This window comes from Planococcus citri, chromosome 1, assembly GCF_950023065.1.
Source record: "Planococcus citri chromosome 1, ihPlaCitr1.1, whole genome shotgun sequence".
NCBI lineage: Eukaryota > Metazoa > Arthropoda > Insecta > Hemiptera > Pseudococcidae > Planococcus > Planococcus citri.
In genome coordinates, this window is record NC_088677.1 from 27062967 (window position 1) to 27083028 (window position 20062).

The following is a 20062-nucleotide window of genomic DNA, read 5'->3' on the forward strand; positions in this document are numbered from 1 at the left end:
ATGATGAAAGGATAGGCTACAAAATAAGCTCCATTACGTATCGACATTCGACATGGAGAAGGTCGTCGTACCCGAGAGTCTCTTTTCTGATCAGTGATTAGTTAATTCATTTTAATTACAAGAGGAGAGTAAGGGGTATGAGGAGTAGACAAGTAGACGAAAGGTAGTGCTTCAAGGGAAATGAAAATGACGAAACGATTAGAAAAGTTTATCCCAATTCCCGGTTCATACCTCATAGAAGTCCGAATTGGATTCATAAAAGGAAACTTTTTATTCTGATTACGAAGTTTAAAAAGTAATAATGTACTTTGTTCTCAATCAGCATTTTGTCCCTCCGGTAGATGAGCTTCTTTACATCACGCGAAAAAAACGGCAATTCAATAAGTATTTCAGCGACTGAAAACGATAGGTACCTATTCTAACTTGTTTCATTTAGAAATAACCAGGATCAAAACTTTTCAATAATTAATAAACCAAAATGTACCGGTAAAAAAAAAAGTTTAATTACGTATTAATCGAAACAATAAAATGACTATTGAAAATAATTATCACAACAAAATACGAACACAAAAAAACATTATGTTTCTTAATGCACAAACAAATAAAATTGAATCGATAATCAATATTTAGATTCAAAATCGCAACTAACACTAGAATTATTGCCTGTGTTGACTCGTTTTCTAATAGGTGATTTCATCAACCATTCTTTTCTTTTCTGAGGTCGATTATTTACCAAAGTATTCTTACTACTGACCGGAGTTTCCTCGTGTATGCAAATAATTGAGGGATTTTCTCCACAAGGCGTGCTCGCATTACTCGAGTCTATTACAACATCTCGGTTAAACGAAACATTTTCTCTGAAAATGAATCGATTTTATCGTATAAAATCACAATTAATTAACAGAAATACGAAAATAGACAGTGATCGTAATCATTTACCTAGAACTTAATTCTGCTAAGCTTTGGGCTCGTTTAGCACAATTTTTAACGCTTCTATTTTTCTTCATCCTTGATGATCGCAAAACTTCATCGCTGTTCACCGTGTTTGACTGGTTTCTTTCGCGCTGGCAAATAAATCATGGAAAATTAAACTCTAGTATTTCGAGAAGGTAGTACCTATAAAGAAATCATAAACTTACGCACAGGTTTAAAAACATGAGCAGGCGTTTTTCTTAGTTTCACACTTCTAAGATCTTCTACAGTAATAGAAAATTGAGTCTTTTCGTTTTTGATCGCCGGTCTTTTCACTGCATGATCAGCATTTTCGGGCGTGGTAAGCTTTCTCTTTAAAGTTCCGGACTGGTCTTCCGAGTTCAAGAAATTCAGCGGCGGTGGTGGTGGTGGCGGGGGAGGAGGTGGTAGAGGAGGAAGTCGAACATTGGTGCCATGGTTTGAAATGCTGTTCGCTGCGGATAGAATCTCAGTGAAAATAATTAATAATATAGATATAAAATGATTAAATGAACAATAAATAGTGAATACCATTATTCTTAACATGGTCTTTAATCTCTTTCAATTCTTCCTCCATCGAGGTCAATTTCGTCATGAGGGCTGATAACACTTTGGACATAGCCTCTTCTTTGTTACATAAATTATCAAGGCACAGCGAACAAATTCGCTGCGTTTGAACTGAATTTGTTTCAGTTGGAATACACGAAACTTCTTCTAGCTTTGGATTAATCAGGGTTTTAATCGGATGTCGCGAAATGCGCTAAAAAAATTGTACATTATGTAAAATTTCACCGATGGAAGCACAATATTCAAATACCTACTATACAAACCAACCTCAGCAATTTTTTCCTTGAATAAGATCAAATATCTCGTGGACTTGGTGAGTAATCGTTTCACTGGTGAAATTCTCAACTTTTTCTTAATCTTGACAAATCGCCAAAATTTGATTTTTTTAGCTGATTCTTTCTGAAATAGAATACACAATACATTATAATGATTATCAAGCTGAAATTCAAAGCTATCATAATAATTCATAATATGTGATTATTATTGAAAACTTTTCGTTTAAAATTGAATTCTTACCTTTTCAACTAATAAAGGAGTTACAGAACTGTCCAACGAATTTTTATCACAACTCAGAGTTTCATTTTTCAAAATTATTTCGGAACTACTTATAATGGATTTTCGCTGCAATCTATGACCTTCTCCAAAGTCCCGTAACAAAGTCCTATTTTTCTCAATTTCATCATTCGATTCTATCGCCGAAACATTCATCGGCGGTTCTTTACTACTGCCATTAGATGTAAAAGTTGGACTGTTTCGAACAACGCTACACTTGGTGGGTTGATCAACGTCAGCTTCCGTTCTTATCCTCAAGTCAAAATGTTTACCAACACTGGATATTCGAGCTTCAAAAACGGTAGCGTTTTTGTCATTCGATTGATTAGAGATATTTCTCAAAGGCGTATATCCGATCTGAGGTCTACGAAGTGGTAGAGAAGGCGTCGAACAAAATCTAAGACCAATGTTTTCTTTATCGATAGATATCACCGCTTCTTTCGCGGAATGCGCGTTCTGACATGCCCATTTAACAGTATCTCGGGCAGAGATCGGAATTGGTGAACTAACGCCAGTGCGATCATTATTTCTACGTAAATTATCTTCTGATCTTGAGACTACGTCGTCGCAGATGTTGAATTTCGGCACTTTTCCTTTGAACGGAGTCGCACGTTTTCTCGATCTGGTTTGAGGAGTGAGATGAGTGAACGTTTCTTGAGGAGTAAAGTAAAAGGACTGATTGCAGCTCGGAGAAGATCCTTCGTCAAAACATACTCTCGTTGGAGTAGAATAAGCGCTCATACTTACGACTGTTTTATCAAACGAACATTACGAGGAACGCGATCATGTAATAAATTAAATTCAACTCAAATATTGCAGCTTATGGATGATTTTATAGAATGAATAATTGTAGCCGAGTTACTGAATAAAATTAGACACGAGAACGGATACGGAAAATTTTGAGTGGAATTTTCCTGAAAATATTTTCATTTTGCCGCGTTTGGCAAAAAAACAGCTGATAAGAATATGTGCCTCCGTATTCACGCAATGTTGGTTATGAACGGAAAAAAATACAAGCAGCTGATTCGTCAATTGCCAAGAATTTTTTTGTTGTTTTCGGTTTTTGTTTTTTTTTCTTATTCACGCAAAAATGTGCCTAAAGGTGCAAAAAATTGAACCATGTAATTTATTTAAATCACGACTGATTGTTAATTTTTTGCAATTGAATTGAATTGATTGAAATCCTCAGAATTTTTTTCATCAAACTACCGCGAGAATTATTAAATTTGGTAAGAAATCTGAATTTCATTCAATTTCATCGCGCAATTCAACGCCTCACCTGTAGGTACATTATCGCAGAAGCCTTGCAATTTTTTTCAGAGCTTTCAACTTAGGGGGGGGGAAGTGTGGAAACTGGAAAGTGTGAAATTCTAAATTCTAATCTATAAACTTTTTGAGTCAATTTTTCCAAAATTTCTCCATAATTTTGCTGCAGCTGCACTCCTCATTTTATTTTTAGTTAATTATCATTTCAAAGTGAATTTACAGTTATCGAGTTGTGATCCAAGTCCATCAGTACTGTCCGAAGGTAATATATTCTCTCCAGTTTCGATTTTTCATTATGATATTTTTGGACCCGAAATCGAATGCAAATATCTTATGATCAACTCGACGCAACATAATGTCCGGAGATCAAAAAACCACAATTAATGGAAGTCCTTCTCAATATGTTAAATTAAACGTCGGTGGTTCTCTTCATTACACAACTATTGGTACGTTGACAAAACACGACACCATGTTGAGAGCTATGTTTTCTGGACGAATGGAAGTCCTCACGGATTCCGAAGGTATAGTACATTTCGATTTGCTCATAAATGTTTAATTCATTTCGAACAATTCACGAGAATGGATTTGTTTTTAGGTTGGATTCTGATTGACAGGAGTGGAAAACACTTCGGAACGATTCTCAGTTTTTTACGAGATGGCATGGTCACTCTTCCTGAGACGTCTAAAGATCTTGCTGATTTGATGGCCGAAGCGAAATACTACTGTATTACTCCTCTCGTTGAATCGTGCGAACAAGCTTTAAAGTACAAGCAACGCGAAGTTGAACCTATTTGTCGAGTTCCGTTGATTACTTCGTTGAAAGAAGAACAACTATTGATAAGTTCCACATCTAAAGTATGCCATCACCTTTACTATGGTTTCGTAACTGCTGATTGTATTCTAATTTAATATTTTCTACATTTCAGCCGGTTGTGAAATTATTAATCAATCGACACAATAACAAGTATTCTTATACAGGGTGAGTTCAACGCTTTGAACGTATTTTGGGTGCAGTTTTTTCCATAACATTCTCGTAATTTGTGTGTTCGATTTTAGAACCTCTGATGATAATCTCCTGAAGAACATAGAACTTTTCGATAAATTATCTCTTAGATTTAATGGTCGCGTACTATTCATCAAAGATGTCATAGGATCGAATGAAATATGCTGCTGGAGTTTTTACGGCCACGAGAAAAAAGTCGCCGAAGTTTGTTGCACTTCCATTGTGTATGCTACTGATAAAAAACATACCAAAGTAAATTTCTTTCGATGGAATATTTTATCGGCTATACGTGGCATTTATTAACGAATATCTTCGCCTTGCAGGTTGAATTTCCCGAAGCTAGAATATACGAAGAGACTTTGAACATTTTACTATACGAAAGTAGAACCGAACCTGATCAAGAATTGATGAAAGCCACATCTACGCGAGGAGCTGTTCCAGGGGTATCTTCGTATACCAGCGATGAGGAAGAAGAGCGTTCCGGTTTAGCTCGGTTGAGATCTAATAAACAGTATAATACTTCTCAAAGTCAATGATTAAACGCTCCCGTGAAGAACAGCTGGTGTTTTTCGTTCGCGATGCGAGTTCTACTCATCTTTAATAATAAATTATTCAATCTATTACATTAAATATTTATTCTAACTACTTCATTTCAGTAAAATTTCTCACCCTTTTTATTTTTACAGACAAGTGAATGTAATTCATTTCTGTTGATGAGATAAGGTGATTAATGTACACTGTACAGCCTTTTCTTATTTAAAAAAAAAAAAAAAAACGTGTTTAGAAAGTTTCAGAATTGAGTTAGAGAATTGTTTAGAGTAGTTACCAATTTTTTGTAGTTCATTTCGAGATATGTTATTCTTACTTTCAGAGTTATTTATTGAATATCATTTTTTCAAACAGACGTGATATAGCCATGTTGATTTATTTAAAAATATCTCATTAGTGATCTCGTTTTAAGTATAACTTTTATCATTCGTAATTCTTTTTGTAGTTTGTGAGATTATCTTTTTTTACAATTTATTGTTCTGCTCTTGGTTAGACATGCGCGCTGTTGGTAATTTCAAATTTGTATATGGCTACTTATCAGCCCTTCATGCTTAGAAAAGAGGGCAAACGAAAAAAAAACCTCACTTATCGAAGCTCAAGAATATTAAAATGAAAAAATCTTGGTATTATTTTGTTTATCGACAACTATAACACAAAAATTCTGTTTTTAGCAAATCCGGCCGAAAAAGAGTTTCAAAACGGGCTAAATAGATTTGCCATCGGCGCTCATCTCTAATGATATTTTACTGTTTTTGTACCGTTAATTCCTAATATTTAGCTTATTTTTTTAAGAGCTTGTGAAGCTTATTTATTTTATTACTATTTTATACTAAAAAAAAACAGGATTTTGAAGTACCTATGTTTACGAATTAGAAAAAGCAAGCAATAATTTATAGATGACTATTACAATGAAATTTAATCAAAAAATGCGTATTTTTTTCGTACGCGTATAATCACCCAAGAAAAAACAATAACTTGCGTTTATTAAAAATTTATTGAAAATTAAAATTCAACAAAAAAAACAGGTTTAGAAAATAATTAACATAAAAATTGGCACATGTAAAATGGAATGCTGAGAAAAACGTGAACACATTAATTTTCTCAAATCAAATGATCGACATAAAAAATACTGGGGGGAAAAAACCAAAATATAATGCATTTCAAAGCATAACAAATATGTACTTATTGGGAATGGAAGTTCATCACAGATACTCAACATCCAAGGAATAGGGAAGGAGTCAATCAATAACTTATTCAAGCTAAGTAAAATTATATTGCACTTATTAAAAGATGATTTGATTCTCAAAAAATAAAAAATATTTTTAAAAAGCAAATCATAAAACTAAATTATATGGCACACACACTGAAAAATTAAATTTCAGATTTCGTATAGAAAATGTGTTACAAAATCAACACACTATGATCTCTCTCCAAGCGTCGCTTGGCTTTTAATAAAATAACTCCCATTAAATCGGAAGGCATTGGTAATCCAGCTACCGAACCGACGTTCTGTTGATAAAATACTTGAGAATCGCCCATTTGATTCCCATAAACAACTCCATCATCCAATCTATAAACAAATGAAGTTACATAATTATACGAATAAACCAATGCGAAGAAAATCTATTCAATCGATGATGAGCTACCGAATGTTTAAATCTGTTAGAGTCGGATCAGCGTTGAAATCTTCGTGTAACTTGTGAACTAAATCCATTTGAGGAGCGGTCCAAGCACCGCTTTTCTGCAGAGTTTCCCACTCAGCATGAACGTTTATGAAACTATACGAGTCATTAGTTGCATTCAATGTCTGAGTTTGAGGTATAGATTCGAAACATTGTTGGAAATGTCTTTCTAGATCTGGCAGAGAATTGCAACAGGTATCCCACTAAAATACACATTGGAAAGTTACAATTCTAGAAAACAAGTTCGGCAAAAGATGACCGAGAAAAATTGTTACCAAGGAATTGATTAAATTTTTATCTTGGCCGCTTTCTGTATCCAATAAAAGATACAAAGAGATATTTTGATATCCGTAAACGAATAAAACGGATTTTTTCAGAGCGACTTTTTTCTCCTCCACGGGCCGTTTTTTAACACGAGTGGGTCGTTTAGGGCGTTCTGCTTTCATTTTTTCAGTAAAGCTGTCTTTGAACGTTTGAGATATATCTTCTAAACCAATAGGACCTCGTGACGTAGATGGCGTAGTTATTTTCGCGCAGGAAGTAGCCGCCTTTGATTCTGACAAATCTAACATGCTGAGTTTGGACATTAACGGTGTCAAAGGCACATCGTTCTGTGAAGGAGGCACGGCAGAGCAAATTTCTTTGAAATCTAAATCGTGAAAATGGAAATGAGTAATCCTCAACAAAAACTTTATAAAATATTCGGAATTTTACTCACTCGGGACCTCTTTCTTTAAATTCAAGTTCAAATTAGCCGTTCTCGTTTTCTTTTTGACAGTGGTTTCAAGATTCAGTTGTATACTAGTAGGTCTCTTTGGATTGGCCTCTTTTTTCTCCTCCGTTTTTTGATCTTCTTTATTTTCATCTAAAAAATAAATTCGTTTGAAAAAAAGAAAGAAAATATTTACAACGATAGTAATTACCCTTAGCGTTAGTTTGATGAGCACTGCCTATGTCCTGACAATATAAAGCAACACGATCATCATGTAGAGCTTTCGATGCTGGTAACCCGTTAAATCGGAACCACGGATAAGTAGGATCTGATATGGTATTGTAATAAGCTTGAAAATTACTTTTCTCCTCCGAGGGTTTAATTTCATCGGGAGTTTTATCATTCGAATCGCTGGAATCACGTACATTTTTGAAACTGCAATATCTAAATTAAAAAAAAAAATATGATTAGAAACAGAATTTACACTATTAAAATGACGAAGAAATGATTTTTTTCTTACTTTGGTGGCACGGTTTTGGAAGATTTCAAACTCTCGACAGAACAAGAAGTCGATTTGGTGAATTTCTTAAAAGAATCGACCACATACGACTGGACATTTATGTCAGCAAATTTCGAATTACCATCCGGTTTCCCCAACGTTTTTACGGTGTCTTTTACAACATCAGGCATTTCAGCTAAATCGGAATTGGAAATTTTTGAAGGCTGGTCAAGCTCGGATTCTTCTTCTAAAACTGTACTGATTTTAGACCTTTCTACTTTCATGTTGTCCATCAATTTGTTGGAAGATGAGATATGATTTTCAGTATTCTGCGGTATAATAAGCATCATTTGAATAATTAACGAGTTAATTTTCACAAAACTTGATGATATTTTGTGAATATGTTCGATAACTAACCTTATCTTGGACAAAAGTCTTCCTATTAGATACTGAAGGAAGTTTCTGTTCTTTCAATACCTCCAAATTATTCTGCTCCATGTAGACAACCAATAATTGTACTCCTGCTGGTAAATGAAACGATGTTTCAAAATGCTCAACAGGGATCTAAAAAACAAGTATACTTGAGAATGTGCTAAGTATTAAAACTGCAGAAAAATGTCGCGAAAAAAACTAACTTTCACTCGGTACGGATCCATAACAACTATCTGTTTCGAAACATCAGTACTTAACTGGGACATAACAACCCTAAAATATCGAAGCAAATTTCCAAGTCAGTAAAAGTAGGTAGATTAGTAGATTTCGCGAAATAGCTGACTCACTTGTTTTGATAAAATATTGCACCTCCATAAACGCCATTTCTGTCTTGTAAGCACTCCAGAATTTGCGCTGCTTCTAAAAAAATACTACTGGCGCTCTGAAATCAACATCAATTTCTCAATAAGAGAGCATTTTCAATACGACGTATCTCTTATTGTATTTGAAAATAACGCAGTATTCAATACCTTAGGTAGTCGAATGGTGGGAGTATTGCTGAAAATATTACCAGCATAAAGAAGAGTTGGAAGATACACTTCCATAGCATTTGTTAGCCTTTCCAGACCAACATCATGTTCGCAATCTTCATGAAATACACTCAAATTCCCATGGAAAAATATCAAAGTGTTGTGTAACATTTCGCAGCGTTTTTCCAACACCCAATCCGAAATATTTCGATCGGTTCCAACACACTAGAAAAAAATAGGTTACGATTACCGGCATAGTATAGTACTAAATCGTCGAAGATTCAGAAGTGACAGAGGGAAATACAAACCAAAATATAGGGTCCGATTTTCTTCATCGTGAATTTTCCACTATTCAACGATATGATGTGGGGAAATGAAAATCCTTGGAGCAAGAATTGAGTAACTCCAATCAATTGCCCACATAAAGCCATTCTTTGATTGGCACCGACCCACGATGGGTAAAAGTAAACGACTGCATTTTGAGGATCTTCCTCTTCTCTCAAGTTTATTTCGGTGTCGTACAGGAACACAATCAGTAATTCTCTGCAAAAAGAGAAACAATTTTCATCGTGAAACTCATTCAGAGTAACGAAGTTCGACTAGTTCACAAGTATCACTTACTTAGCCATTCTGATGCTGTGAAAGAAGGATTTGACTTCGAAATAACGTTGTATATTTTACATTTTCATTTTTGATCGCAGAATTTTAGTGAAGTTGATACCGGAGACTGCTTGCGAAATTATTAACGTAAAATAATGAAACCTCGATCACCGAGGCGATAAGAAAGTTCAAGTTGTTTGCGTTTGTGTAGAGTTACGTAATTTTTTTACGAACTGCAAAGTTCAGGTGTTGAAAAGAACGAAAGTCAACGTTTCTTCGGAAATCTGTGCTTCTTGACAGGTGACAGCGTAATTTGTTGTTGCTCATCGTTCATTGAACTTTGTTATTCATTCGAACGAACGTCTTTTGCAGTGTTTGTGTTTTTATTGGCTGGTGTTATCAGGTGTTATTTTCATGATCAACACTCTTATCAAGTATTTAAACTTGCATAAAAATTGAATTTGAAAACGATGAAGACGAAAAAAGAATTCATTTTGAGTTGAAATAATAGTTAATTTCCACACATTTCTGGTATGGATGATCCAAGTAATGAAAATATAAGTGTTACTGACAATAAGGCAATTCTTGCTACCGGTGGTTACGATCACACTGTGAAGCTATGGCAAGCACACAGCAGTGTTTGTTACTGGACTGGGCAACACGCCGACTCTGTATCCTTTTTCTGTATTTTGATAGAATGTTTAATTATGTTGAACTTCGAATATCGCATTCATTATATTTTCCCTTAATACAATAATTACAGCAAGTGAATGCTCTGTGTGTCACTCCTGATGGACAAAAGTTAGCTTCTGCCGGTTCGTACAGTTTAAATCTACCGAGATACTTTCATCTGCTCGATGTTTACAATAATTTAACGGTATTGCTCAATTCCTAGGTTATCAACATATTCGAATGTATGACTTGAACTCGACTAATAGCAACCCTATAATGAATTACGAAAACGTCAGCAAAAATGTCACGAGTGTTGGATTTCAAGAAGATGGCAAATGGATGTTTACTACAGGCGAAGATACAAATGCTCGTATATGGGATTTAAGGTGATTATTTTTCTTCTTTCAATGTACATAGTTCTCGTATATTTTCGGCAAAATTGAAATTAATATTTCAAGATCTAGAAACATGCATTGCCATCGGATTTTTCAAGCGAACGCTGCGATAAATTATGCAGTTCTGCATCCCAATCAAGTTGAATTGATAATGTGTGATGATAACGGTATCATTCATGTATGGAATTTGAAAAATGATCGCAATGAGCAATTGGTAAGCATCTTTCATTTACATTATTACACAATATTTGCATTCTTCATGATTATCTGTATCGAACTTTTCAGATTCCGGAACAGGAAGCTACTATTCAGTGTGTCGCTGTTGATCCTCAAGGATTGTACTTGGCGGCGGTGAATAATATGGGACACTGTCATATATGGAGTTTATCTCACGACAGTCAACTCGGCGGAGTTCAATTAAAACCTAAACATAAAATTCTAGCTCATACTCGTCAAGCTTTAAGATGTAAATTCAGCCCGGATTCTTCGTAAGCAATAATATTACTCGTTAGTAAAGTAAATATTGAGTAAATTTCAAACTAAATGAGAAATTATGATATGCAATAGATTCCTAGTTACGACATCTGCAGACCAAAGTGCGATCGTTTGGAAAACACAAGATTTTTCGTTGTATCGAGAAATGAAAATACCATCTGGGCAAAGATGGGTATGGGATGCTGCATTCACTAACGATTCGCAATATTTAATAACTGCTTCTTCGGATGGTTTAGCTCGTCTTTGGAGTATAGAAACCGGTCACGTTGAGCGTGAATACTCTGGTCATCAAAAAGCTGTTACCGCCTTGGCTTTTATGGACAGTACCGCATCGTATTGAAAATTGTTTATAATTTTTTTTTCTTTCTAAGTTAAGGACATTCCATTTTGTAAATGGTTAAATAAAATAATTATGTAAAAATTTTTCCACTCGAGAGTTCTTTCAACTTCGCTAACCTACGTATCTACAAGATTAAGTTCAAATTTTCAAAAAATTCAAAACAAACGTAATTTATTTCTAAATAGGAAAAACTGGAACATTATTAAAATACCGGTAACAAATTCATTATTCATAATTACAATTAAAATCGAAACTAGAAATTCGAAATACACAGCGACGCATTCGTTCCCCCAAATCCAAACGCATTTTTCAACGCTATCCGTCTACTGACATCTTTCCACTCTTGTTTTTCAGTAATACATTTCAACGAGGGATTATTCGAACAGCATTGTTCCAAATTCGCTGTCGGAGGTATAACTGCATGGTAACACGCTAATACTGTGCTGAGTGTTTCGATACAACCAGCAGCTCCTAATAAATGACCATGGCATCCTTTCATAGATGATACGATTATTTTGCCATTTCCTTGCAATAGCGAACCGATAGCGGATAATTCGATTTGATCTCCGATAGGAGTGGATGTAGCGTGAGCATTTACATATGTGATGTCATTTTTAGTAACTCCTTCGGCGTCTTTGATCGCTTGCTGCATAGCCAATACAGCTCCTTTTCCATCTTGGTGAGGTGTTGTTAAATTTGAAGCATCGCCAGATAATCCGTATCCTAAAATTTCGGCATAAATAGTCGCATTTCTAGATAGAGCGTGTTCCAATTCTTCTAAAATTAATACCGCAGCTCCTTCTGCTATCACGAAACCATCGCGTTTTTCGTCGAAAGGTCTGGAGGCTTTTTCAGGTGTATCGTTGAAATTTGTCGATAATGCTCGTAATCGACAAAATCCAGCAACGGTTAGTGGGTTTAAACATGCGTCGGTGCCTCCGCTCACCATGATGGTAGCCATACCGTTTTGTATGATTTTAAAGCTATCGCCGATAGCATGAGCACCGGTAGCACATGCGGTAGATGCGCAATGATTCGGACCTTGAAAACCGTATCTCATGCTTATTTGACCCGAAGCCATATTTTGGAGTATTTTTGGAATGAAGTAAGGACTCAAACGATTATAAGATTTTTCTAACATCCTTCCAGATTCCAGTATGTCTGAAAAATCGGGCAATCCGCTTCCTACCGCCACTCCGGTTTGTTCTTTCAATTGTTCGCTTATATTTTCCAGTTTCGCATCGTTAATGGCTTCTTCGGTCGCTAGAATAGCCATACGAGTCGATCTTGTCATCGTTTTGAGGTAGCTCTCGGCCATTCCATATTTTTTAATCAGATTCGTCATTTCTTTCTCGGATACTATGCCTGCCACTTTGCTGGGGAATTTCTCATGCTCGGGATGTTCTATGTTGGATTTTGTAATACAAGAGGTTCCGGATAACACATTTTTCCATAAATCCGATTTATTGCAACCAGCCGGGGAAATAACACCTAGACCCGTAACGACAACGCGTTTTTTCATTTTTCGCGATCTGTTCCAGTATAAATCTTCAAATTAATAAAACTTTTACATTAAAAAGTAACGCCGGTAATTCGTTCGTTCAATAATTACATAAAATTCAAATTTTATATCAAATAAAGAAGTGGAAAAACTGAATGAAAATTGAAATTGAAAAATAATATTTCATAGTGATAACACTCGTTTGTTTTGACAACTTTGCACCTTGTAAGTACCTGAGCCGTCCTCTTCACCCTTCCCGCAAACTTGCCTGTGATTTTTTCCCCCGCCTCATCATCTTCGCCCATCGGTACAAAATGAACTTTGTATTGCGCATGCGCAGTATATGCAAAATTCCCGATTTCCCTTTCTCGTCAGACATTGGCATAACTGATTTTGAATTTGATAACAAATTTTTGATTTTGAATTTTTCTTATCGTCAACTTTTTTTCAAGAATTAAATATTAATCGTTGGATTAGCTTTAAAAAATTAATAATTACTACCAATCAGCGATAAGTATTCGTCATTTTATAATGAAGCAATTTGTTTTTTGAAAATGTTTACGTTAGCGTATGGTTTCTACAAATACTGCACTCAGCGAGAAGAATATTGTGTACTCATTTTAGGTATCGACAATGCAGGAAAAACAGTGAGTAATTCGCAGAAATATTTCTTTTTTCAACTCTACGAATTCTTAAAACATCTAATTCGTTTACAGACATACCTGGAAGCGGCCAAAGCGAAATGTAATCGTAATTATAAAGCCATGAGTCCCAACAAAATAACCACTACAGTTGGTCTGAATATTGGAAAAATTGATATTGCTGGAATAAGTTTGAACTTTTGGGATCTCGGAGGTCAAGAAGAATTACAGTCGTTGTGGGATAAGGTAAAATTTACGAACATGATCACCTTTCAAAAAGAGTAAAATCACGATAGAATGACGATTAATCGAGAACATTATTATCGTTTTGCCATCTGTAGTATTATGCTGAATCTCACGCAATTATTTACATTGTCGATTCAAACGATAGAGATAGGATACCAGAATCCAAGGAAACATTCGGTAAATATATTTTAGATTATCTGGCGATTTTTATCCTTGAACGGTGAAATGAAGTTTTTACGAATGCTCTTCTTATTCTATTCCAGATAAAATGATATCCAACGAAAACTTATCAGGTGTTCCGTTGCTAGTTCTGGCTAATAAACAAGACATTCCTCATTGTATGGGTGTTCGAGAAGTGAAACCAATATTCGATAAAAATGCCCATCTAATTGGCAGACGCGATTGCATGGTGATGCCGATTTCAGCATTGAATGGGTAAAATAGACATTTTCAAATTTGGTGATAGCGAAAGATCATTGTACCTACTGATCATTGATCAATTCTCGTTTCCTTGATTGATTTATAGAGATGGAGTAGATGAAGGAATTCATTGGTTGGTGGACAGTATAAAGAGAAATAAAGACGTCCGTCCTCCCAGAAATGAGAATTTGTAATTTTCTATTTTATTGTGATATGAATTGGTTAGTTTATTTGGATAACCGATGTAGAATGTTATTGTATTATACTATGTTTTCTAGTGCGGTATGTAGTATAATACCTACGTATGAAAATGTGATTCATATTTTCTTTATGCTACGAATTTATACAGGTTTTTAAAAATTATTGTATTTTACGAGTTCCATCTTGTTGTATACATACGTTTGTATATTCTTTATTTCGTGTTATTCGCGTGTGTATTCAGTATTGTAATGTAATGTAATTTTATTTTTGATTTATTATCGGTTGGATACTGAATAGTAAAGGTAACTTCGTCACCGCTTGGTTGTTTCTGTTTCATCTTTAAATTCATACATCAAACACATATTTTGTTGCACGGTGAAATCAATAAGTCATTTCATTTCATTCAAAGTTTTTTTGGTGTTTGGGTTATGTTAATTTCAACATAAATGTTCTTGAATTTTTTCGTCTATTTTTATTTTACATGACGTATTCATTTTTTATTTTTTTAAAATCTTCATCTTTTTTTAGCGAAGGAATTAATGATGTTGGAATTGAAAACACTGTAATGTCGTCACGTCTTACTTGTCTTCCTCTTCTTTGATTGGTGTTTTATTTTAAAGCACCCTTCCACGCCCAATGTGGACAATTTTTATGTAATGAAAACCTGACATCTGCGAATTGTTTTGTCCCCTCGCAAGTGGAAGTGGTGCAATGTATGAGTAATTTTTCGCGTTTTCGTTTGTTTTTATTTTCTCAATCTCAACTCAGTTGGTTGAGTTGGTAGGCGATGTGAATTTTGAATGCATTTTTGATTTTTTCAATATTATTTTCAAATTTCTCGCCATTGAATTTTTCAAATTATTTCCTTTTATTTCTTTTAATTTTTAAATCAGGCTTTCAACTTTCAAGTTTTAATTTCAACACTACCTATTTGTTTGTTTACGGAGGGGCATTGGAGCGCTGTACAGCAAATTTACAGAAATCTACAGCAAAAATTTTCAAATTTGTAACAGTTTGCTATAAAAAAACAACTATAAATGTATAAAACTGCATTTTTACAGCAGTCTGCAGTTCATTTTGAGTCTATCATGAGCGTTTAAAAACTCTAATTTTTTACGTTTTCGTTTTCTGACTCGGCAAATTCTATTTTGTAGCGTTGTATAGAGCGCTCGAACATTCCTTTTATCGTATTATTTGACTAAGAGAAAGTAGTTTTCTCATTCTTTGTTTTTTTTTTTTGCTTTTCTTATTTCTTTTCAGTTTTTTTCGTTCAAATATTTTTTGTATTTATGATTCAATCTATTTGTTTCTTTTTCTTTCTATTTTTTCAATAAAATCAAAGTTGATAATTTGATGACGTAAACAAAAAATGAGTGATCATTATTTTCAGAAAAAGTGTCCAACAAAAAAAACAACACTAGTACAGAAAAAAGCGAATAGTCGAAAAAATAAAAAAATAAAAAAAACGAATAGTTGAATTGAATTTGAATTAAAAAAAAAAAAATTACCAACTTACCTGAAGATGTTTTAAAGAAAACTTCTATTTTTGAGACTGAAAAAACCTGCAAAGAAGAACTCAATAAAAAAATAAGTGAATAGCAAAAAAATATACATTTAAAACTAAAAAAGTAGGTACCTAAATTAAGTACAAATGAGTAATCAATTTTGAATTCTTAAAAAATAATCGAATATCGAGTAATAATAGGTAATTCGATGTGCACCGACAGGGCCGTACTGGGGGGATAGGGGGAGCTTCCCCTCCCTAGGCGTCCGAAACTGAGAAAATTGGCAAATTGGCAATTCTCACTCGTCAGTTGGCAAAAAGGTCTTAATTGAAGAAATAAAATTTTTGAAAATTTCAACTTAAACTCCAACACGAATAGTTGCCAACTGGATTTTAAAATACCAACTGCAAAAATTCGAAGATTTTTTCAATAATTTTTTAGAACTTGAATTACACATTTTTCAGAGCTTTTGCCCTTGCTTTGCCAGGGCTAAAAATTATACATATTTTCCACATCCGCTTGCTTAAAAAACTAAAAAAAGTCTTAGGATGTTTGAACTTTGAAGACATTGGAAAAGTGAAGAAGTTGGATATAAAATTTCACCTAGTCTACTCCCTCCTCCAAACCCCCCATTTGTTTAAAAAATGTCCTGCTAAAAGTCCTTCTTGAAAAAATTTGAGTTGGAAATTTCAAGGCAAAAAATGTTACCAGTTGGCATTATGTCCCCCCCCCCAAAGAACCACTTCGGTACGGCCCTGTGCACCGCTGTCCTTGAAGTGTAAAAATCTGAAATTTTCAAAATCTTCTACCCAAGCGAATCTGGCCAAAATTTAAGCCTTGACAGTTGAGGTTGACCCTTGACCCTTGACCCTTGAGATTGAGAATAGAAAAATTGACTTCCAAAAGTTATGCTATTGTTTTTACATCTGAGGAATTGTGAATTTTCGAAACCTTTTGTCCTCCTCCTCACTTCACTCCAGTCATTTTGTATTTTCAAAACTACCTACCTACCTATAAGTACCGTAGGCGTATTCTCCTGATCCTGAAAACGTTGTTAGATTCCAGATGGAAAGAGGATTTCCCCAAATTGAAATGAAATTTGAAAAATTCAATGTTAAGAACTTTAAAGTTTGAAATTTAAACTTCAACTCTGAGTTTACTTTAGTTTATTTATCGAAACATTGCACTACTTCCACTTGTGAGGGGACAAAATAAGAAGGTGAACCATGAGAAGTGGCGTTTTGTAAATACATAAAAAATCTTGCTCAATCTAACCGTAAAGGATTTTTCATATCATATCAATCAAAAGTTTGTTTACACTGTGAAAGTTTTCAATTTATTTAATAAAGTGTTCGTGCTTTGAGAAAATTGTCTCAAATTAAAACTACAATTTAATCCAAAGTGTCGTAAAGTAATATTCGTTTCACCGGTAGAAAAGTAAAATGATTCCGTAATGAGTGATAACATGGCGATTGAAGAATTCGAATTTGGAAACGACGAAATCGAACTGAACACCAAAGCTTTCAATGATTATTGCTTTCAGCCATGGAACGATGATAATGACGGTACTGCGAATGACATGGGTTTCCACAGAGTAGATTCGGATCAAATAATATACAGAAGCAAGAAAGAAAGATGCAAGTTGATAGGAAAATATGTTATGGGCGATATGTTAGGAGAAGGAAGTTACGGTAAAGTGAAAGAATTATTAGATATGGAAACACTTTGTCGGAGAGCAGTTAAAATTCTAAAGAAGAGGAAACTTCGAAGAATTCCAAATGGAGAACAAAATGTTGATCGGTTCGTGATAATGGATCTAAAATATTTATAATTCTCTTTCGATGTTAATTTCTGATATCGATCGATTTTTTTTCAATTTTCAGAGAAATTAAATTACTAAAACGTTTGAAACATCGAAATGTGATAGAATTAGTCGAAGTTATGGTCAACGAAGAAAAACAAAAGATGTATTTGGTGATGGAATATTGCGTAGGTGGTCTTCAAGATATGTTGGAAAATTCACCCGGTCAAACGTTTCCTCAGTGGCAAGCTCATGGGTACGTAATTACGTACCGTAAAGTTTGAAATCGAATCAGCAATTCGAATCTATGTTAACGTAAGATTGCATTACAGATATTTCCAACAATTGATTGATGGTTTAGAGTATCTACATGGTAAGGGTATCGTTCATAAGGATATTAAACCTGGTAATTTACTCCTCACGCTTGACGGTACTTTGAAAATATCAGATTTCGGCGTTGCAGAGGTAATTACACTGTACTCTTTTTTGAGTATTATTTGCTCTTCGTGTATATGAACATATTGTGGTTATTTTTGAATATATGTAATTCGTGTAACGTCTTTTTGTAAATTTTGTCGTCAGGCATTGGATACCTTTGCAGCGGATGACACTTGTTACACCACACAAGGTTCACCGGCATTTCAACCACCAGAGATTGCCAACGGTGCGGAATCATTTTCCGGTTTCAAGATTGATATTTGGAGCAGTGGAGTTACCTTGTGAGTTTGTTTGGATTGCATTGTTTGTGAAATTTTGAGACGAAATTAATTGTAACTATGGTTAATTTTTCAGGTATTATTTAATTACTGGAGAATATCCTTTCAAAGGAGATAACGTGTACAGGTTGTTTGAAAGTATAGGTCAAGGCATGTTGAGTTTACCAGATTCAATAAAAGAACCTTTAAGATCGCTTCTCGATGGTATGCTACAGAAAGAGCCCGAGAATCGGTTTACCATCCAACAAATTAGGAATCATCCGTAAGTTGATTTCATTGTTCCGAAACGTTTCTCGTTGAGCAGGTTTTTTCATACGAATTAATTTTTGTAAACGTATATTCAAGGTGGTTCATCAGTCACCCGGTGAAACTCGAAAACGCTGTGCCAGTTCCTGCCTTACGTGGTGACGATCTGCATACAATGACAGTATTGCCATATTTAATTGCTTACCACTACGGTAGTGATGAAAATCCTCAATTTGTTACCGCTCACCAACTCAATGGTAGGTATATTTTTTCCTCTTTGGATTAATTTCCTAGTACTCGAGTGTATGCTCATCGTGATGGTTTTTTTTACAGAAGAAGAAAATTCAATATCAGAAAGCACCGAGAAAAAATTGAGTAGAAGTACGTCGATAAACGCGAAACAAAGTTCTTGGCGACGTCATCCGTTGCCGTGTCTAAATGTGAAAAAACTTACCAACTGTCGTACATCGTGATCGTACGAAATTTTCAAGTACCTAACTACCCGCTTATTTAGCATTAATCAAAATCATCGGTACGATTTCTGTCGTACAATTACTAGTCTCTTGTTTAATTGTTTCAAAAATAACCGCTTTTCTTTATATAGTTTTCTGTTATCGTTTCGCTGGTTTTTATTACTCTGAAAATGTGATCATAGATAGGTATCTTAATTTTTTTCAAAGAATCGAATCGAATATTATTTTTAGTTATGTTTTGTTTTAAATCTTCGATTTTTTTAATTACCTACGTTATGCTTATCAGGATTTTTGAAAAACGTATATCTACCTACGTGGTAACAATGTGTACTATCTATGCAATTGTGATCCAATGACTATTTTGCAAAATGATTTTTTTCCAGAACGTTGGTGTTTTATTTCGTACAAATTTACGTGTTTAAACATGTTATCTAAGAGGATGAATTAATGACACTGGAATAATTCCTTTTGAAAATATTCTCGATGAATTATAAAAATTTATTTATTATCGTAAAAAATAATCTGTTCACGTTGAAATATTTTATTTAAAAAAAATGCGAGGTACACTAATTATTGATGCAACAATGTGCTGAAGTTGAAATCAGTTGTCATATTGGTTGAATTTTAAATTTCGAGAAAAATATTTGATAATGCATGCGAGTGATACAAATTCACTGCCTCATTATTTTAAGCATTGTACCCAACAAAATGTCATGGTTGAATTTGAAAAATATAGGTAACTGTATAAAATTGTTTTGCGTTTATAGCTGATAACAGAGAATGGAATTATTTATTATAATGAATAAATAATAAATCATGTCATGTGTAACTGAATTCCCATTTATGTTTTACCGTGCTGTTTGATGGGAAACAAATATCTGAAAAACATGGACATTGTGAATTTTTTTGTCGAAAGATCATAGTTTTATGCGCATTCAAGCTCAAAGCGATTTATGCAAAACATTTTACAAGTGAACTTTTTGAAAATTATTCAAGAAGCTGACAAAACATTTACTCAAATTGTTGATAAGAATTGTACAAAAACTCATCAAGTTCGAAAACAAATT

General features: G+C 34.3%; 7 protein-coding genes across 10 annotated transcripts; 4 read left to right on the forward strand and 3 right to left on the reverse strand.

The window, feature by feature from the left end:
- Positions 1-481: 481 nt before the first annotated feature.
- Positions 482-3056, reverse strand: LOC135831125 (uncharacterized). Of its 2 annotated transcripts, none has more exons than XM_065343394.1 (6): positions 2035-3051; positions 1786-1917; positions 1483-1711; positions 1144-1406; positions 940-1064; positions 482-857 (listed from the first exon to the last, which is right to left on the reverse strand). In XM_065343394.1, exons 1-6 carry the CDS (start codon positions 2809-2811, stop codon positions 620-622), a joined length of 1764 nt encoding a protein of 587 aa, XP_065199466.1. In that variant the 5' UTR covers positions 2812-3051; the 3' UTR covers positions 482-619. The 2 variants fall into 2 exon arrangements, 1 of the variants encoding a protein (XP_065199466.1); XR_010556155.1 differs by having other exon boundaries at positions 718-857; positions 1140-1406; positions 2035-3056.
- Positions 3057-3413: 357 nt separating this feature from the next.
- LOC135831129 (BTB/POZ domain-containing adapter for CUL3-mediated RhoA degradation protein 3) lies at positions 3414-5624 on the forward strand. The gene is made up of 5 exons (XM_065343398.1): positions 3414-3857; positions 3932-4191; positions 4263-4315; positions 4393-4591; positions 4663-5624. Exons 1-5 carry the CDS (start codon positions 3692-3694, stop codon positions 4873-4875), a joined length of 891 nt encoding a protein of 296 aa, XP_065199470.1. The 5' UTR covers positions 3414-3691; the 3' UTR covers positions 4876-5624.
- A 239-nt stretch (positions 5625-5863) lies between these two features.
- On the reverse strand, positions 5864-9600 carry HPS4 (Hermansky-Pudlak syndrome 4 protein). 2 transcript variants are annotated; one of them, XM_065343393.1, is made up of 12 exons: positions 9365-9600; positions 9052-9286; positions 8744-8968; positions 8561-8655; positions 8417-8486; positions 8199-8345; positions 7803-8110; positions 7644-7726; positions 7289-7435; positions 6846-7219; positions 6535-6773; positions 5864-6458 (listed from the first exon to the last, which is right to left on the reverse strand). In XM_065343393.1, exons 1-12 carry the CDS (start codon positions 9370-9372, stop codon positions 6290-6292), a joined length of 2100 nt encoding a protein of 699 aa, XP_065199465.1. In that variant the 5' UTR covers positions 9373-9600; the 3' UTR covers positions 5864-6289. The 2 variants fall into 2 exon arrangements, with proteins under 2 accessions (XP_065199465.1, XP_065199464.1); XM_065343392.1 differs by having other exon boundaries at positions 7494-7726.
- A 136-nt stretch (positions 9601-9736) lies between these two features.
- On the forward strand, positions 9737-11330 carry Lst8 (MTOR associated protein, LST8). Of its 2 annotated transcripts, none has more exons than XM_065343396.1 (6): positions 9737-10014; positions 10107-10158; positions 10239-10401; positions 10474-10624; positions 10696-10898; positions 10978-11330. In XM_065343396.1, exons 1-6 carry the CDS (start codon positions 9877-9879, stop codon positions 11243-11245), a joined length of 975 nt encoding a protein of 324 aa, XP_065199468.1. In that variant the 5' UTR covers positions 9737-9876; the 3' UTR covers positions 11246-11330. The 2 variants fall into 2 exon arrangements, with proteins under 2 accessions (XP_065199468.1, XP_065199469.1); XM_065343397.1 differs by having other exon boundaries at positions 9738-10014; positions 10480-10624.
- A 69-nt stretch (positions 11331-11399) lies between these two features.
- LOC135831126 (3-oxoacyl-[acyl-carrier-protein] synthase, mitochondrial) lies at positions 11400-13013 on the reverse strand. The gene has a single exon (XM_065343395.1). It carries the CDS (start codon positions 12765-12767, stop codon positions 11499-11501), a length of 1269 nt encoding a protein of 422 aa, XP_065199467.1. The 5' UTR covers positions 12768-13013; the 3' UTR covers positions 11400-11498.
- Positions 13014-13143: 130 nt separating this feature from the next.
- On the forward strand, positions 13144-14715 carry Arfrp1 (ADP-ribosylation factor related protein 1). Its single transcript, XM_065343399.1, has 5 exons — positions 13144-13393; positions 13463-13633; positions 13729-13810; positions 13897-14068; positions 14160-14715. The coding sequence occupies exons 1-5, from the start codon at positions 13301-13303 to the stop codon at positions 14245-14247; spliced, it is 606 nt and encodes a 201-aa protein (XP_065199471.1). The 5' UTR covers positions 13144-13300; the 3' UTR covers positions 14248-14715.
- A 2328-nt stretch (positions 14716-17043) lies between these two features.
- Positions 17044-19824, forward strand: Lkb1 (Lkb1 kinase). The gene is made up of 7 exons (XM_065343402.1): positions 17044-17559; positions 17643-17816; positions 17893-18025; positions 18143-18279; positions 18353-18538; positions 18622-18779; positions 18856-19824. The coding sequence occupies exons 1-7, from the start codon at positions 17213-17215 to the stop codon at positions 18993-18995; spliced, it is 1275 nt and encodes a 424-aa protein (XP_065199474.1). The 5' UTR covers positions 17044-17212; the 3' UTR covers positions 18996-19824.
- Positions 19825-20062: the final 238 nt, after the last annotated feature.

Bases quoted from the DNA above. Each gene is read 5' to 3' on its own strand.
- LOC135831126 (XM_065343395.1), bottom strand. From the start codon at position 12,767: ATGAAAAAACGCGTTGTCGTTACGGGTCTAGGTGTTATTTCCCCGGCT.
- LOC135831125 (XM_065343394.1), bottom strand. From the start codon at position 2,811: ATGAGCGCTTATTCTACTCCAACGAGAGTATGTTTTGACGAAGGATCT. The intron at 1,712-1,785 runs GTTGGTTTGTAT...CAATTTTTTTAG, and splicing joins TCAAGGAAAAAATTGCTGAG to CGCATTTCGCGACATCCGAT. The intron at 1,065-1,143 runs GTGCGTAAGTTT...TTTATTTGCCAG, and splicing joins CTGCTCATGTTTTTAAACCT to CGCGAAAGAAACCAGTCAAA.
- Arfrp1 (XM_065343399.1), top strand. From the start codon at position 13,301: ATGTTTACGTTAGCGTATGGTTTCTACAAATACTGCACTCAGCGAGAA. The intron at 13,394-13,462 runs GTGAGTAATTCG...ATTCGTTTACAG, and splicing joins TCGACAATGCAGGAAAAACA to ACATACCTGGAAGCGGCCAA. The intron at 13,634-13,728 runs GTAAAATTTACG...TGCCATCTGTAG, and splicing joins TACAGTCGTTGTGGGATAAG to TATTATGCTGAATCTCACGC.
- Lkb1 (XM_065343402.1), top strand. From the start codon at position 17,213: ATGAGTGATAACATGGCGATTGAAGAATTCGAATTTGGAAACGACGAA. The intron at 17,817-17,892 runs GTACGTAATTAC...ATTGCATTACAG, and splicing joins CCTCAGTGGCAAGCTCATGG to ATATTTCCAACAATTGATTG. The intron at 18,280-18,352 runs GTGAGTTTGTTT...TTAATTTTTCAG, and splicing joins TGGAGCAGTGGAGTTACCTT to GTATTATTTAATTACTGGAG.
- LOC135831129 (XM_065343398.1), top strand. From the start codon at position 3,692: ATGTCCGGAGATCAAAAAACCACAATTAATGGAAGTCCTTCTCAATAT. The intron at 4,192-4,262 runs GTATGCCATCAC...TCTACATTTCAG, and splicing joins TGATAAGTTCCACATCTAAA to CCGGTTGTGAAATTATTAAT. The intron at 4,316-4,392 runs GTGAGTTCAACG...GTTCGATTTTAG, and splicing joins AACAAGTATTCTTATACAGG to AACCTCTGATGATAATCTCC.
- Lst8 (XM_065343396.1), top strand. From the start codon at position 9,877: ATGGATGATCCAAGTAATGAAAATATAAGTGTTACTGACAATAAGGCA. The intron at 10,159-10,238 runs GTTCGTACAGTT...CTCAATTCCTAG, and splicing joins ACAAAAGTTAGCTTCTGCCG to GTTATCAACATATTCGAATG. The intron at 10,899-10,977 runs GTAAGCAATAAT...GATATGCAATAG, and splicing joins AAATTCAGCCCGGATTCTTC to ATTCCTAGTTACGACATCTG.
- HPS4 (XM_065343392.1), bottom strand. The intron at 8,346-8,416 runs GTTAGTTTTTTT...CTTGTTTTTTAG, and splicing joins TGGATCCGTACCGAGTGAAA to ATCCCTGTTGAGCATTTTGA. The intron at 7,220-7,288 runs GTGAGTAAAATT...TTCACGATTTAG, and splicing joins TTTAAAGAAAGAGGTCCCGA to ATTTCAAAGAAATTTGCTCT.